The sequence below is a fragment of the Phocoena sinus genome, chromosome 15 (genome assembly GCF_008692025.1).
Source record: "Phocoena sinus isolate mPhoSin1 chromosome 15, mPhoSin1.pri, whole genome shotgun sequence".
NCBI lineage: Eukaryota > Metazoa > Chordata > Mammalia > Artiodactyla > Phocoenidae > Phocoena > Phocoena sinus.
In genome coordinates, this window is record NC_045777.1 from 14,504,079 (window position 1) to 14,519,130 (window position 15,052).

The following is a 15,052-nucleotide window of genomic DNA, read 5'->3' on the forward strand; positions in this document are numbered from 1 at the left end:
GGTAGCTGACATTGGAAGGAAGAGACGGAAGAACTATGAAAAGCTGTCAGAAAAATTAAAAGCATAGTAATCTGGGACCATTTTGTTTAGGGGAAAATAGCTCCACATTTCAGAAGCCCCATAGGGTATTACAGTGTCACAACACAGAATAATAACTGATGTGTTTTTTTGTTCCTGATGAAGCCAAGTCCTTGGCAGTGATTAAATTATTATAATCATCGTAGTCTCTTCAGAAATACAGGAAGTGTATATATTTTTAGAAGATTAGCATAAGAATGGTCAAAATAACAGTTCTGAGAGGACCCTTAAAGCTTCATTCCCTGGAAGATTGACTTAACGTAGGATACTTTATTTCCTGAGTGAGCTAAATAAATAAAGTGTTACTGTCAAAATCTGAACCAAATAAATAAAAAAGGTGACCCTGTTGTGAAAAATCACTCCAAAGCACCCAACACCTTGTTCTCTAAACTGATCAGAAGTGAATCATAGACCACCTACTGTTTCAGAACATCCCACCCCAGCTCCGTCTGCTGGCGTGGTGCTGGGCTGGGGGGCGGGGGGGGGGACAGTGGAGGAGGATGCCGGAGCCCAAGCCCTCTTGCTCGGTTTGGAGTCAGTGTTCCATTAGAGTCCCTCCCAGCCTTGGCAGTGGTTCTGGCCTGGGATGGTGCATGTGGCTTGGGAACCATCGTGCTGCTCTGTGGCCTGTGCTTGTTGTCCATCTCCTGGCATCCTTGTAACACAAGTGTCTCGTCCTGAAGCAGCCTTTGTCCCTCTTTGAAGATGACACGGTTGATTGTACCATTGGGAAAGGAAACCCTGTTTGCATTAATGTATACTCATGAAAGAAAATGTATGGGAATTTTTCAGAGTATAAAATACGTATTTGAAGGTCTGTGAATTTTTTTTCATTTGCCCACTTTTCATTTTAAAGGAAAAAAATTAAGGGAAAAAGCCCCAGAGCTATGACCTCACCTTCCTCTTGATAGTTGTCACAGCTGCATGCCTGCCACCTTACCTTATGTTCGCTTCTTCTTAATAGGATATGGCCAACGCATTCGCACAGAAGCACCTTCGGTCCATAATCCTCAATGTAAGTTCCCAGACAAGCTATATTTTGTTACTGTTATTGTTTTGTTACTATTAACTACAACTATCACTATTATTATAGTTGTATTATTATTACTGAAATCACTATGGAGTGGGATGGGCACTCAGAGGGACCTTACCGATAGGTACTGAACACTTCCTAAGCTGGAAAGCTTACGGTTTCTGATCCACTGTAAGCAGGGTTGTCTCTAGGAGGCTGTCCCACCAGGAACTGCAGAGCCTCTAAGGAGGTACTTAGCCAGATACACTGTTTGTTGCCTCACAACTCCACAAACTTTTATCCAGAGGGAATGTGTTAAAATAGGCACAGAGGAGGAATTCACTCAACTAACACCAGTCATAACCCTGAGTTGTGCGGGGCACTGGGAGGGATGCCCAGCCTGGGAGATTGCAGAGGAGGAGCCGTCAGTCCTGCCGCAAAGGAGAGTTGTCAGGAGCCCTTAGAGGCGGGTCTTCAGGGAAGGCTGAGGATAAGCCAGATGAGCAATCAGAAAAGGAGTTCCTGCATGGGGAAGGGGGGCACCTAGGAGGAGTGTGTGGTCCGGTGGAGCTTGGGGTGAGAATTTGTGACAGGCTGGAGAGGTAGCAAAGACCAGATCAAGTAGGGCCTAGGTCTTTCTCCCAAAAGCAATTGAGAGGCTTTAATCAGGATCGTGAAATAACCAGGCTGGTGTTTTAGAAGGGTCACACTCCAAGATCCGTGTTTCCTGAGGGGTGTGTGAGGGAGGAGGGTAGAGCGGGAGTTGGCCGGGGAGGGAGGCATCTGGAGGAAGGTCTCAGTCCCTGTTCTGCAGTGGGGATGTGGGTGGGGAGAGAGCTCAGGTGGGAGGTGAGGGCCGGGAAGGAGAGTCAAGGAGCTGGGTTTAAAGGCCATTTTATCAGTTGTCCAAAGCCAGGTGCACCTGGGAAACCACAGCGTAGGGAACAAAATGAGAAATCGAGAGTCAAGTGTGAAAGGCTTCCTAATTCTGAGCATGAACTTTGGAGTCGGCAGCCCCCGCTCTGCCTTTAACCAGTCTTTCATCTTGAGCGGTTCACTTAACTCCTGTGGGCTTCAGTTTGCTCATCTGGATGTGAGGCCCAAATGAGCTGATACATATACACAGGGCTTAGCAGGGGGCCTGGCACTTGGTGAGCGCTCTGCTCACATGGGCGGTTCCTTCACCGTAAACAAGATACAGAGGTGACAGAATTCAAGAAGTAACCGTGGGCACCTGTGAGGTGGAGCGATCAGCTGCTCTAAACAGGCAGAGGCCACCGGACTTCACCTCACAGAGCGAGCTCCTGCCTGCGGGCCATCTCCCTGGTCACACAGCCCCGCTGCCAGCCCGGCAGGAAGGACCTGGCCAGACGCTTCTGCCCTCTGCCTGCCACACAGGTCCCCACATTCTTGTCTCCCGTGTCCGAGCGGTTGTGTTGGGCGCCATCCTCTGCATGTGTGGGAGTGGGTGCCCTTCTCAGAGACCTTTAATGAATTTCGAGGCTTATCATTTATCTGAACGGGATTAGAAGTTCAGCTCATTTCTGGACAAACCTGGTGAACAAGCAAAGATTCCATCCACTATAGAAGACCGTTCGGTGTCAGGACTCAGACTGAACCGGTCTGCTAGGAGAAGGTTAACGCGTGCTCACTTAAGTCCCGGGACTGAACGGAGTTGAGCCAGGGAGCTGAGGCCTCGAGGTACTTGCCAGTCAAATAAGACTTCAGACTGGCACTGTTCTTCTTTAAGCCATTGATGACTCCAGGAATTAACCTCCCACTCTGACATCTCTGAGATTGAGAAACGGGGATTAAAGCGAATGGAAACCAGTATCACATTAACTTTAACCTCTCTTCAGAGTGGTTTTATGAATTCTGGAGAGAGGTGAGGAGAGAGGAATAGGGGTAGATGGGTAGGGAGAAATCAGAGTGGCAGAGGGAGGGACGCAGAGAAAGGAAGAGGCTCAGAGTGAGGTGGAGGGGCAGAAGCAGCCGAAGCGGAGAGAAGACCCTGGGCTGGAAGAGACTGGAGGCGGAGGAGGGGCAGAGCAGACCTTGAGAAGGAAGCTTGGGAGGGGCGAGGAGGCTTGATGAGAGAGGTCAGGCCGCCGAGAGGGCTCAGGGAGGAGGTGAGCAGAGCGGCGCTGTCCCCTAGAACCTGCTGTAGTTGGGTAGGTGTGTGCAGAAAGGGTGGCCCAAGCCACGTATGGCTGTTGAACACTTGAAATGTGTCTAGCGTGGCTGGGGAACTGAATTTGTAGTTCTTTAAAGTTTCAGTTTAAATGCCCACGTGTGGCTTGTGGCTACTGTATTGGGCCTTGCAGATCTAGGGAAGGAAAGAGACAGAGAAAGGAAGAGCTCTCATGGAGTTGCACCGGTGGGGAGAGGAAGTCTAGAGCAGCGCCGTCCAGTGGAAATATGATGCGAGCCACTTGTTTCATTTAAATGTTCTAGTAGCAGCGTTGACTAAAAAAGGAATAGGGGAAATGAATTTCACTAATATAATTCATTTAACCCGGCATATCTAAAATACTATGATATCAACATGTAATCAATAGGAAAATTGTTAATGAGATATTTTACATTTTCTGTTTTCATACTAAGGCTCTGATATCCAGTGTGCATTTTACATTTACAGCACATCTCAATTTGGACTGGCCACATTTCAAGTGTTCACCAGCCACAGGTGGCTAGTGGCTACCAGACTGGACTGCACAGATCTAAAGAGATTGATCCCGAACCACAGCAAGCTCTAGAGAGAGCTGACCTAGAGTTAGAAAGCTAAGTATTTTAGAGTACAGCAGAACTTTCTGATATGTTCCACTTCTACTCTGTCATTGGATGTAGCCACTAGCCACTAGTGCCTCCTGAGCTTAAAATGTGGCTGATGCGACTGAGGACCTGAACTTTTAACTTGAATCAATTTTAACCGACTTAGATGCACGTGGCCACATATGGCTAGTGGCTACCATACTGGACAACACAGCTCTAGAGACGAGCTAGACCGAGTAAGAGAACACGAAGGGCACAGAGGGCGGTTACGTGTGGGAAACTGGGCAAGAGTCTCCTTTGGGCAAGAAAAGACCAAGAACGACAGGATTCTAGATGGTGAGTGAGACAGAGGGAGTAAGGAATGCAAGGGAGCAGGCAGGAAAGAGCAGGAGGCTACTGCGGGCGAGGGAACAGGACACCAAGAGACAGGACGGGAACCAGTGTTGGTCAGCCCGGAGGACAGAGGGGGGCTGTGGCATGTAGAACAAGACAGAGATGGAGCATGAGAGGTGGAGAAGGACCTAAGGTTGGTGGGCATCAGGGAGGAGGTGGTGAGCTGAGTGGGTGGGGAAGATAGAGTTAGAGGAGAGGAGAGGGATGTGGTGTGGGGACATGGGGAGGGGGACATACCCAGAATGAGCAGAGGGAAGGGGAGGGACACCAGTAGGAGAGAAGGGGGCCGGACAAGGAGCGTTAGATGCCCCTCTTTGTGTAGGTGTCTCGAGATGATTGAAAGAAAATGATCTTTTCGGAACCTCCCTACCTGGTGAGGCCATCCAAAACATTTTATTTTTCTAAGGGAAAACAAAAGAATTGTACTGTCCAGTTCTGCAAGCGACTCTTCACGCACACTCTGTTGTCTGGATCGATTGGAATGAGGTCCAGCGGCTGATCTCCCGCATCGTAATGTTACTTCCCCGGCCAGGGGCGTGCACAAAAAAGATGGTGCCCTTGAGGCCTGCAGTGAATCATCTCTGCCTGAATCAGACCCATTCATATTCCATCCCCTTCTGGAACTCCCTGTGTGGGGGAGGAAACCCTATCCCCTGCCCAGCATACTGTCTTTTCACCAGCACGGATGTGACTCTTCAGTAAAAATCAGTTCAACCCTCTGCTCCCTGCCTTTGCTCTCTCCAGCATGTGATCCGAGGGAACCGCCCAATCAAAACCGAGATGGCCCATCAGCTGTATGTCCTGCAAGTCCTGACCTTTAACCTTCTGGAAGAAAGGATGATGACCAAGATGGACCCCAATGACCAGGTCGGTTCTAAGTGGGACAGAGCTTTCCTGGCTGGCATCGTGCGCTGTTTGATGTGGTGCGTTCCGCCCTGTGTATTGAGCACCTGCTGTGTGTCAGGAACTGTGCTTAGTTGTGTCAGCTTTGTGCCTCACCATGATCCCTTTCTGCCGGGTGACTGGGCCAAGCCCACCTCTGTCCTGCGATGCTAGAGGTGATGCCTCCTCAAAGATCCATCGGGGCCAGAGTTCTCCCCGGAAAAGCTCTACCCACTCTTTCCTTTCCTTGTTTCCCTTGACTAGCCGACTCACCTGCTGACTGTCTATTTCACCTCCCAGGCTCAAAGAGACATTATATTTGAACTGAGGAGGATTGCATTTGATGCAGAGTCTGACCCTAGCAACGTCCCCGGGAGTGGGACTGAAAAACGCAAAGCCATGTATACCAAGGACTACAAGATGCTGGGATTTACTGTGAGTTTCCCAGAGCATGGACACTAGTAGATCTTCTCCCCTGACAGGCAATCAGAGGGCCACCCAGACAGAACCCTGACCACCTTCTCTCATAACATGATGGTGGCCCCGGAACAGAAGACACTAAGGAGCTGGAGGGGCCTTGACACTTGGTTTGCTTTGGCCGTGGCAGGTTCACAAGTTTATGTGCCACATTTGGCCCCTTGAAACAAACCCATCTGTAGGAGGGCCCAGGAGTGGAGAGGGGATCTCTCATCAAAGCAGCTAGGTTCTTTGAAAATCTGGAGTGGATATTTTGTGATAGGCTATGACTTGAGAATGGAGCTAATTCAGTTAAATACTTATTGGGCATCTACTTGGCACCCAGCAGTATTTAGGCAGGGGGGATGCAAGACGAGTCAGGTACAGTCCAGTGGCCTGGAGCTCACGGCCTCGTAGTAGAGGTGGGCACGTGACAGGAGCTACAACAGAGGCAGGTGTGACGTGCGGGCGGCACATGGTGGAGGGGTGATCGGGGTCCCCCTCAGGTGAGCTCGCACGCAGTGTCTACCGAGTCTCAAATCAGGTGTGTTTATTTCTACAGAACCATATCAACCCAGCAATGGACTTTACCCAGACTCCTCCTGGAATGCTGGCCTTGGACAACATGCTGTACTTGGCGAAAGTCCATCAGGACACCTACATCCGGGTAAAGGCTGGGGAACAGCTTTCTCTGTGTTGATGCCACATCGCTCGCCTCCCTGCCTCCCTCACCCTCCCGTTCCTCTTCCGCCCACAGATTGTCTTGGAGAACAGCAGCCGAGAAGACAAGCACGAGTGCCCCTTTGGCCGCAGTGCCATTGAGCTCACCAGAATGCTCTGTGAGATCCTACAGGTCGGGGAACTGCGTAAGTCTGTGTGGCTGCCCCCTTCCTTCAGCCATTCCTTGTACTCAGGAGCCTGGTGAGACTCGAGGATATAGAGTTAGGTGTCCATGGGACTGGACAGCCTTACTGTACTTTTTAAAAAATTACCAAGAGAGCTTACCGTCTACAGTTGTTTATGGGAGTCGTGGATGTGGCTTGTTTGAGCTGGTGATTTAGCATGTTCAGTAGCTACGCCCCCATCCACTACCCTTCTTGGTCCTCAGTCTGGTTTTGTTCCTCCAGACTTTGGTGTGGAGGATCCCAGGTTTCTGGACATGGGCTCCCAGCTTCATCCTTTCCTTGTTTCTCCTCTCCCACAGCAAATGAAGGGCGCAACGACTACCACCCAATGTTCTTCACCCATGACCGAGCATTCGAAGAGCTCTTTGGAATCTGCATCCAGCTGTTGAACAAGACCTGGAAGGAGATGAGGGCAACAGCCGAGGACTTCAACAAGGTCGGTGTCACAGAGCTCTGAGGCCTGTGGGCTGAGACCATCCCAGGACAGTCTGTGACAGCTGGCCAGAGCCTGGGGAATACCTGAGCTGGAGGACAGTGTGGTCTGCAGCACTGAGTCATAAGATGGAGGCATTGAGAGCATCAGTCCCCTCTGTAACCCTGAGCAGGTGTCTCCCTGCTGGGCCCCTCATTTGCCCAGTAGACCAGTACTGGCCCCTCCCGCCTTCCTTCGGGGGCAGGAGGATAAACATAACAGTGATAGCTGTGGGTTACTGAGCACTTACTCTGTGCAGGCACTGGGGCAGTTTTGTGAACTGCAGATGTTACGGAGACATCGGGGTGGATCCACAGTGAAGTGCATGTCAGGGGTACTTACCAGTAGCCATTTCTGGATGCGTTCTGAGTCCACTCTCTGACGGCACTGCTAGACCCTCAAAAGCTGATTATCTAGGAGTTGGCTCTTTTGAAGCTGCTCATCTCATTGTAAAAAATGTGTGAAATATAAAGAAGAAAAAGTTACCTATAATTCCCCTATCCAGCGACAATGACCATTTTTATGTTTCCCTCTAGTCTTTTTTTTTTTTTTTTTAATTTATTTGGTTGTGCCAGTTAGTTGCAGCAGGAGGGCTCCTTAGTTGTGGCATGCGAACTCTTGGTTGCAGCATGCATGTGGGATCTAGCTCCCTGACCAGGGATGGAACCTGGGCCCCCTGCATTGGGAGCACGGAGTCTTATCCACTGCGCCACCAGAGAAGCCCCTCTGGTCTTTGTTTTGCTGTAGATTTTTCCTTCGTTGGTGGGGAGCCGACTGGATGTGCAGATGGTGTCCTGCTTTTTACTTAGCTGTTGTTGTCTTAAGGGAACTATCACATGTTTTGAACACACTACAGTGTGCCAGGCAGTGTGCATCCAGATGGCGTCTCACTCATATGCCTGTGGCAACCTCTATCGAAGATGTGTCTTCCTTTCTCTAGCTTTAAGGATGAGTAGGTGGGGCCCTGAGGATGTTAAGTGACTTGCTCAAGGAGAAGATTGAAGCACAGAGTTGAGATCTGAACCTGCTCCTCTCTGACTCCAGAATGTATGAGAAATAAAGCACTTGTCTGGATGTCCCTGGCGGTCCAGTGGTTAAGACTCTACGCTTCCACTGTAGGGGACACGGATTCGATCCCTGGTCAGGGAACTAAGATCCTGTATGCCCCATGGTGCAGCCAAAAAAAAAAAAAAAAATCCATTTGTCACCATCCATCATTTGTCCTACGTAACTAAGAAGAGATAGTAGTAGAGAATCAGTGCTCTTACTCGCCCAGCGGATGCCTGTGGTACCCACCGTGCTCAGGACCGCGGAGGGCAGAGCCTGGCATCCGTTTATCAGACCAGGGCTGAGGCGGCCGCCTTCCTCTCTCTCAGGTTATGCAGGTAGTCCGGGAGCAGATCACTCGGGCTTTGCCCTCCAAACCCAACTCTTTGGATCAGTTCAAGAGCAAACTGCGGAGCCTGAGCTACTCTGAGATTCTGCGACTACGCCAGTCCGAGAGGATGAGTCAGGATGACTTCCAGTCCCCGCCGATTGTGTAAGTGCCGTGCTGGGGGAGGGTGGGGGTGTGTGTGTGCCAGCTCTGCCTCCCTTCAGAAGGCCTGCTGTCCCCGTGACCTTCTCCTTACTCCGGTGCGTGTCCACTGCAGGGAGCTGAGGGAGAAGATCCAGCCCGAGATCCTTGAGCTGATCAAGCAGCAACGCCTGAACCGGCTCTGTGAGGGGAGCAGCTTCCGAAAGATTGGGAATCGCCGGAGGCAAGGTGAGTTGAGGGCCTGGGCCGTCTGTCCCTACTGCCCGGAGCCACCACACTGGGGGGGGCACCTGCCCGGGCAGTCCCTGCGGGGAGCAGGCAGGGAATGAGTCGTCTTTTTGCCCCTCGTGTGCCCAGGCCTCTCCCGGAACTGTCCTTGCTCACCTACCTGTCTTCCCTTGTGTTCCAGAGCGTTTCTGGTACTGCCGCTTGGCCCTGAACCACAAGGTCCTGCACTACGGTGACTTGGACGACAACCCTCAAGGGGAGGTGACATTCGAATCCCTGCAGGAGAAAAGTAAGTTCATTTCTCTGTTGGGGTGTCATGGTAGCTGGACTTGCTGTCAGGAGACCTGAGTTCTAGTCCTGGCTGCTTCAAACTGGTAATCTGGCCTTGGGCCAGTTATTTCTCTGAACCCATTTCCCCGTTGGTCAGAGGTCATCTCCACCTGGCCTAGGGGTCAAGGGGCCATTTGGAGAATTCAGTGAGATTACAGGTATGGGTTTTGCAGATTGTAAAGGGTGATACAAGACTAAATTGAAAGGCGGTGGTTAAGAGCAGAAGCTCTGAAGCCTGACTGCCTGGATTCACATCCTGGCTTTGCTGTTAATTCTAATTAATTACAAGTTAATTCTCCCCCCTGCCTTGGATTCTTCTGTAAAATGGGAATAATAGCCACGTTTCCCTCATCAGAGGATTGAATGAGTCCTATATGTAAAGCACTCAGAACAATGGCTGGCAGGGGGTAAGAGTAATTATTAGCTGCCTTTGCTCTCGTGGCCGTTGTCATCTTTATCGCCACGAAGTGGAAGTGAGGTGAGTGTCTGAGGCCCCCTTCCCTAGGCAGACAGTGCAGAAGTCCTGAACCCACCCCCAGTTAGACTTGACACAGCGCAGCAGGCCAGAGTCCAGGCGAAGCGACCACGGAGCGGGGAACCCTCCCTGAGCTCATACAGCCCTGTGGGTCTGGGGGCTGGGCCGTCCCTTCCAGCACTGATGCGAGGACCAACTTGCAACATAAAGCTTCCAGAAACTAATTCCCCTCATTTATCAGTTCCTGTTGCAGACATTAAGGCCATTGTCACTGGGAAAGATTGTCCCCACATGAAAGAGAAAAGTGCTCTGAAACAGAACAAGGTGAGTGGAGAGGCAGCCCAGAGTCTGAGCTGCTGTCACAGTGATACGTGGAGCGTAGTCGGTGGTGGTTGCTTTCTAGGTGCGTGACCTCTCGCCCCCATGCTGTCTCACGTTAAGTTCATCCTGAATGTTTTGTTAAAAACAGTTTGAACAGACACCAAGATAGATAGAACCCCCATAGACGCCTCACCCAGCCTCATCAACCAGGGCAAAGTCTACCCATCCACTTGTCCCTCTTCCCTTATTACTTTGAAGAAAATCTCAAGTATTATATCGTTTCTTCTGTAAATATTTAGAATGAATCTCTAAATTATAAGGACTCTCTTAACATAATCACAGTACTATTTGCACACCTAAAAGGAAATAAAAAGTTGTTATTTAGTATCAAGTATGCCATTGATGTTTGATTTTTCACTAATTGTCTTAAAAATGTCATCGTTTCTCTATATAAAAATATATGTGTTTATGTGTATTCCCATGCACACATACACACACTCATACCCACTTAGTTTGCTAAATCAGAATCCAGATAGGGTCTCTGCACTGTGATAAGTCTTTTAAGTTTCTTAATTCATAAGTTCCCCCTCCATCTTTTTTTTTTTTTTTTTTTTTTTTTTTGCGGTACGCGGGCCTCTCACCGCTGTGGCCTCTCCCGTTGCGGAGCATAGGCTCCAGACGCGCAGGCTCAGCAGCCATGGCTCACGGGCCTAGCCACTCCGCAGCATGTGGGATCCTCCCGGACCGGGGCACGAACCCGTGTCCCCTGCATCGGCAGGCGGACTCTCAACCACTGCGCCACCAGGGAAGCGCCCCCTCCATCTATTGCAGCTCTTTTTTTTCCCTTCTCTTTGCAGTTTATTAGTTGAAGAAACCAGGTTGCTTGTTTGGTAGTTTCCCAGAGTCTGAAATCTGCTGATTGTCTCCCTGTGGTGTAGTTGAGCCCATTCCTCTGTCCCAGATCTGTAAATTGGTAGAGAGATCTAGAGGCTTGATCCAGTTCAGGCTTGACCTTTTTATTTTGGCCAGACTCCTTCCTAGATGGTATTCTGTTCTATCAAGAGGCACATAATGTCTGGTTGTCTGTCTTTTTTGTGATGTTAGCAGACTCTGGATGCTCAGTGCCTCGTTTCATTAGTAAATTAAGGTTTGCAAACTAGTGATATTCTAGTGCGCTCATCCCTTTTCGTTTATCAGTCGAACTACTTCTCTAAAGAGAAACTTGCCATCGTCTATGGTGGTTTCCCAGTGGTACAGTTTATAAGAAGGGAGGATAAACGCTTGATTCTTTTCTTTTATGTACCTACTTTTAAAACAAGGACTTAGTACCCTGGTATCATCCAACAGTGACCTGTTTTGTGCATGTGTTTTGCTTTGGTTTTTTAGTGGTATTGTGAACTCATGGATTTAAGCCTACTATATTTGTTTCAGTCATTACAGTTATGTTATTGATGCTCAGGTTGTCCCATTTTTGGCCACAATTTGTTTCTGTCGTGGTGTTTTTTTTAAACTGTTAAGACTTTCAGTTTAATTACCCAGATATATATGTAAGGTAATATACAGTCGTGGACTCTGACATTCAAAGGTTCCGAGTGTTGAGAAATGATTTTTCTCCAATCTTAGAAAGTATCACCACATCCTAGGCATGAGTTAGGTGGGTTAGTGAGGGTTGATTACCGGTGCCCTCATCTCCAGCCACATTTGTGCATGAGCCCTGGGACCTTGATGACATCACATCTGAATCAGCATATTTGGTGGTGGTGCCAAGTCACTAGGACTTTGACCAAGCTCTTGGTATGTAGGGCTCAGGCCATTCTCTTGCTCCAAATAACTGAAGCCCTTTCTCCTTTAGGAGGTGCTGGAATTGGCTTTCTCCATTCTGTATGACCCCGACGAAACCTTAAACTTCATTGCACCTAATAAGTATGAGGTGAGCAGCGTGGCGCTGCCTTGGGCAGCGAGGCCTTCTCTGTGCCTGCAGCTGGAGGGGAGGGGTGGGCAGAACAGAAACATCCCCCTAAAGGCAGGGGCCCCAGAGAGTGACGAAGGCTGCCAACACCAACTAGGGATAACTTACTTGCCTGGAACTAGGAAAATGCTTCTCTTTTCAGTTTCCGCGTGGCCACCCACCCAAGTGAGCCTGACAGATCCTCCCTCTCCAGGGCTCTGGGGCATATGTTGTAGTGGATCTGACCTGGGCTTTGAAGCCAGGTGGATCTGGTCCTCTTTACATGGGGACTACAGTTTCAGCTGTAGCACTAGAAGATGCTAGATATTGAAAAGCAGCTGTGGTTGAGAGCATACATGTCTGGTGAGCTCTGAGAGCCAGTGGAGGGAACTGGAGGTGGGGCTTCTGAAAGAGGAGACCCTTAGGCAGGGCCGGAGCTGCCAGTGGAGTTTGGGAAGAAGTGAAGAACTAGCAGGTGGGAGACAGGTGAGCAAAGGCAGGAAAAAGATGGAACAGGAGTTAGGGAGGGATAGGCTGAGAATTCTTTGTTATTCCCTCTTGTCATGAGACCCTCTAGTTCAGTTTTTCTAGTACTTATTCTTAACATTTATTGACGGTTGTTTTTTTTTTTAACTTTTTTTTGAAACAAAATTGAGATTCTACAGAGATTCCTTTTGTTTCCTGCCTTTTCACCTAATATGTGCTCCCCCCACCATTACAAATTTCTGGGGCAATTTCAGGTTTCTGTAAAGAGAAACTAGTTGGTGTCCCTGTTCTTAGTTCTTGTTTTGCTGTATTTATTAATTGCATTTTTAAAAATCACACTTCATATTATTTTAGGGAGTTTAAGTGTAAATCCCTTATAAAAATCAGAAGGTCTTTTGAGAAAGTGAACAGTCACCTCCCAGTTTGCCTTTGCTCTTATCCCAGATAAGTCCTGCCTGTACTGAATAGGGCCCAAAGAGGCTGTGTGAGCCCTGTCAGCAAAGGGACTTTGGCAGGACCTCCCGCTGACCAGGGTCCACCAGTGACATTTTGCAACTTGCTTCTCACAGTACTGCATCTGGATCGACGGCCTCAGTGCCCTTCTGGGTAAGGACATGTCCAGTGAGCTGACCAAGAGTGACCTGGACACCCTGTTGAGCATGGAGATGAAGCTGCGGCTGCTGGACCTGGAGAACATCCAGATCCCCGAGGCCCCGCCGCCAGTGCCCAAGGAGCCCAGCAGCTACGACTTTGTCTATCACTATGGCTGAGCCCAGAGCCGGAGCCAACGGTACCCAGCAAGGGACTTGCGGCCCAGGAGGAACACTCACAGTCTGGTGCCTTGTCTTTTGCTTGTACAGAATCTATAGTGACCGTGGTGGCCAGTCAATGCCAGTCACTCCTCAGACCCACCTCGGGCCACCCAGAGCTTCCTCTTGGTCCCTGTGCACTCTGAGCCGTGAAGGCAGGGTGCTCTGCCGTCCCCATCACCGGGGAGCCTGGGGTCAGGCCGTGAGGAATAAACAGCAGACGCCCTTGCCTTCCAGGCCAAGAAACTGCTTCTTGAGCCGGAGTTAACAATGGCCACTCACCTTTTCTTCCTGACCCTGCTCGCCAGTTGCCTGGATCCCCAAGCGGGCGAGAGCTGGCCCAGGAAAGGCCGCCCCAGAGGACGGACGTGCTGGGCATGTTGAGAGCCTTGGAGAGGCTGCCTTCGGGTGACCCGGGCCTGTGTCTCAGATCTAAGTGGAAGCCTTGGCCTTTGCTCAGTAGCTGCCTTGCCCTTGCTTTTGCCGTCTTCGTGAAGGCTCACCTGGCCTCGTCCAGGGCCGACGTGCTGCTGAGGTTCATCTCTGACATCTCTGGTCTCCGGAGCCACCGGATCCTCTTGCCCACACAGTTGTCTGGGCAGATGGACATGTCTCCCTACAAGCTCTGTCTCTCATTCTGGCAAGTCAGAGACATGCAGGCCAAGTCCCACCCTCTTAGTCTCAAGGAAGAGCCCAGATGAAGCCTGGGTCTAGACTGTGGTGAGGTCACTAGATTCCACTCCCCTCCCGCCACATTTATATCTTTTCCTTCCTCGGGGAGAAAGCTCCCACCTCACCTGAATTGCGGCCCCTCCAGTTTGCTTTCCTTTGGCCTTCCAGACCTCGGGAGGTTAGCCTCCCTTCCTCCCTCCCCCAATGCTGTGGTTTCTGCCATTGGCCATGATTTCAGGGAGCCGGCTGGGGCCAGCGGAGGCCACAGCTGTGCCAGTGAGGCTTCCCTGGTGCTGCAGTGCTTGTAAACCACACGCACAGCCCGTCTCCTTGGACACGCGTGGACACGGTGGCATTCAGTATTGGTAGCCTAGCATGGTGGGTACTGCCCAATGAAGAGTGTACTATATATTTTCTTTACTATAGGCCATACTTACACAGACATGTATATATATTTATATAAGATCTACCTATCCTAGGATGGAACGTTTGAGGGAAAATAAAATGGGAGACCAAAAAAAAAAAAAGGTAACACTTCCAGTTGTGAGCCAAGATTGTAACCTGAGAGTGGCCAGGAGCTTCCTGTCAGTAACCATGTTTTCAATAAATACTCTTTCATGTACAAACTGGTTCCCATTAACAGCTGTTTCTCTGTACTTGCTCCCTGCCCAAGGGAGCTTTCACCTTGACAAGCATTCATTTCACTGTGTCTGGGAGACGTTGGAGAGCTCCAGCTAGAGCCCTCAGCCGCCTTCCCAGAGCCCCTTCCTCCTCTTCAGCGACTCTGCCCCACACGCACATGCCTGCACACACACGTACACGTACACACACCCCTGCTGGTTAAGGATGCTCACAGACTGTCACACCAGGACAGTGCTTTCCAGTCAGGCCTGCCAGGTATAGCAGGGAAAGGCATACTGCACACCCTCGAGGACACGGCCTCCCTCTCCTCCCTGCCAGGGACACAGCCAGGGAACAGCTCGAGTACTAGTGCCTGACAAAGAAGACATGTTCTTCACCCTGTGTGTTGCTGGTGCTTAGGGCCCAGCCTGCCAGCTGGTGTTCTACACTGTCTCTGTCGCTCAAACCTCAGCCTTGGTAGCTGGGAGGCTTGAATGAGGGCGGTGATGAAGTAGATACTTTATCTTGCCTCTGAAGGAGAAGGGGGCGAGGACAAGCGCTTTCAAAAGGCATAGAAAGTACGTGCAGCCTTGGGGACGCAATAAAGCCAAGAGCTTGGGTGCCATTGTAGGTGTTGGTAAGTGCTGAATGAACG

At 50.2% G+C, this 15,052-nt stretch overlaps 1 protein-coding gene across 17 annotated transcripts in view; it reads left to right on the top strand.

Moving 5' to 3' along the window:
• The window catches only part of ELMO2 (engulfment and cell motility 2), a 38,427-nt gene extending 24,022 nt beyond the window's left edge, over positions 1 to 14,405 (top strand). For 3 of the 17 annotated variants that reach the window (XM_032604237.1, XM_032604236.1, XM_032604238.1), the window contains 12 exons: positions 1,043 to 1,093; positions 5,000 to 5,122; positions 5,438 to 5,572; positions 6,156 to 6,260; positions 6,351 to 6,459; positions 6,798 to 6,934; positions 8,347 to 8,510; positions 8,623 to 8,735; positions 8,917 to 9,024; positions 9,782 to 9,864; positions 11,714 to 11,791; positions 12,865 to 14,405. In XM_032604237.1, the coding sequence (XP_032460128.1) occupies positions 1,043 to 1,093; positions 5,000 to 5,122; positions 5,438 to 5,572; positions 6,156 to 6,260; positions 6,351 to 6,459; positions 6,798 to 6,934; positions 8,347 to 8,510; positions 8,623 to 8,735; positions 8,917 to 9,024; positions 9,782 to 9,864; positions 11,714 to 11,791; positions 12,865 to 13,065 (1,407 nt within the window). In that variant the 3' untranslated portion in view covers positions 13,066 to 14,405. Of the gene's footprint in view, positions 1 to 1,042; positions 1,094 to 3,728; positions 5,123 to 5,437; positions 5,573 to 6,155; positions 6,261 to 6,350; positions 6,460 to 6,797; positions 6,935 to 8,346; positions 8,511 to 8,622; positions 8,736 to 8,916; positions 9,025 to 9,781; positions 9,865 to 11,713; positions 11,792 to 12,864 lie in introns of those variants that run through there. The other 14 variants (XM_032604247.1, XM_032604243.1, XM_032604241.1 and 11 more) reach the window with 8 other exon arrangements.
• The last annotated feature ends 647 nt before the right edge of the window (positions 14,406 to 15,052 follow it).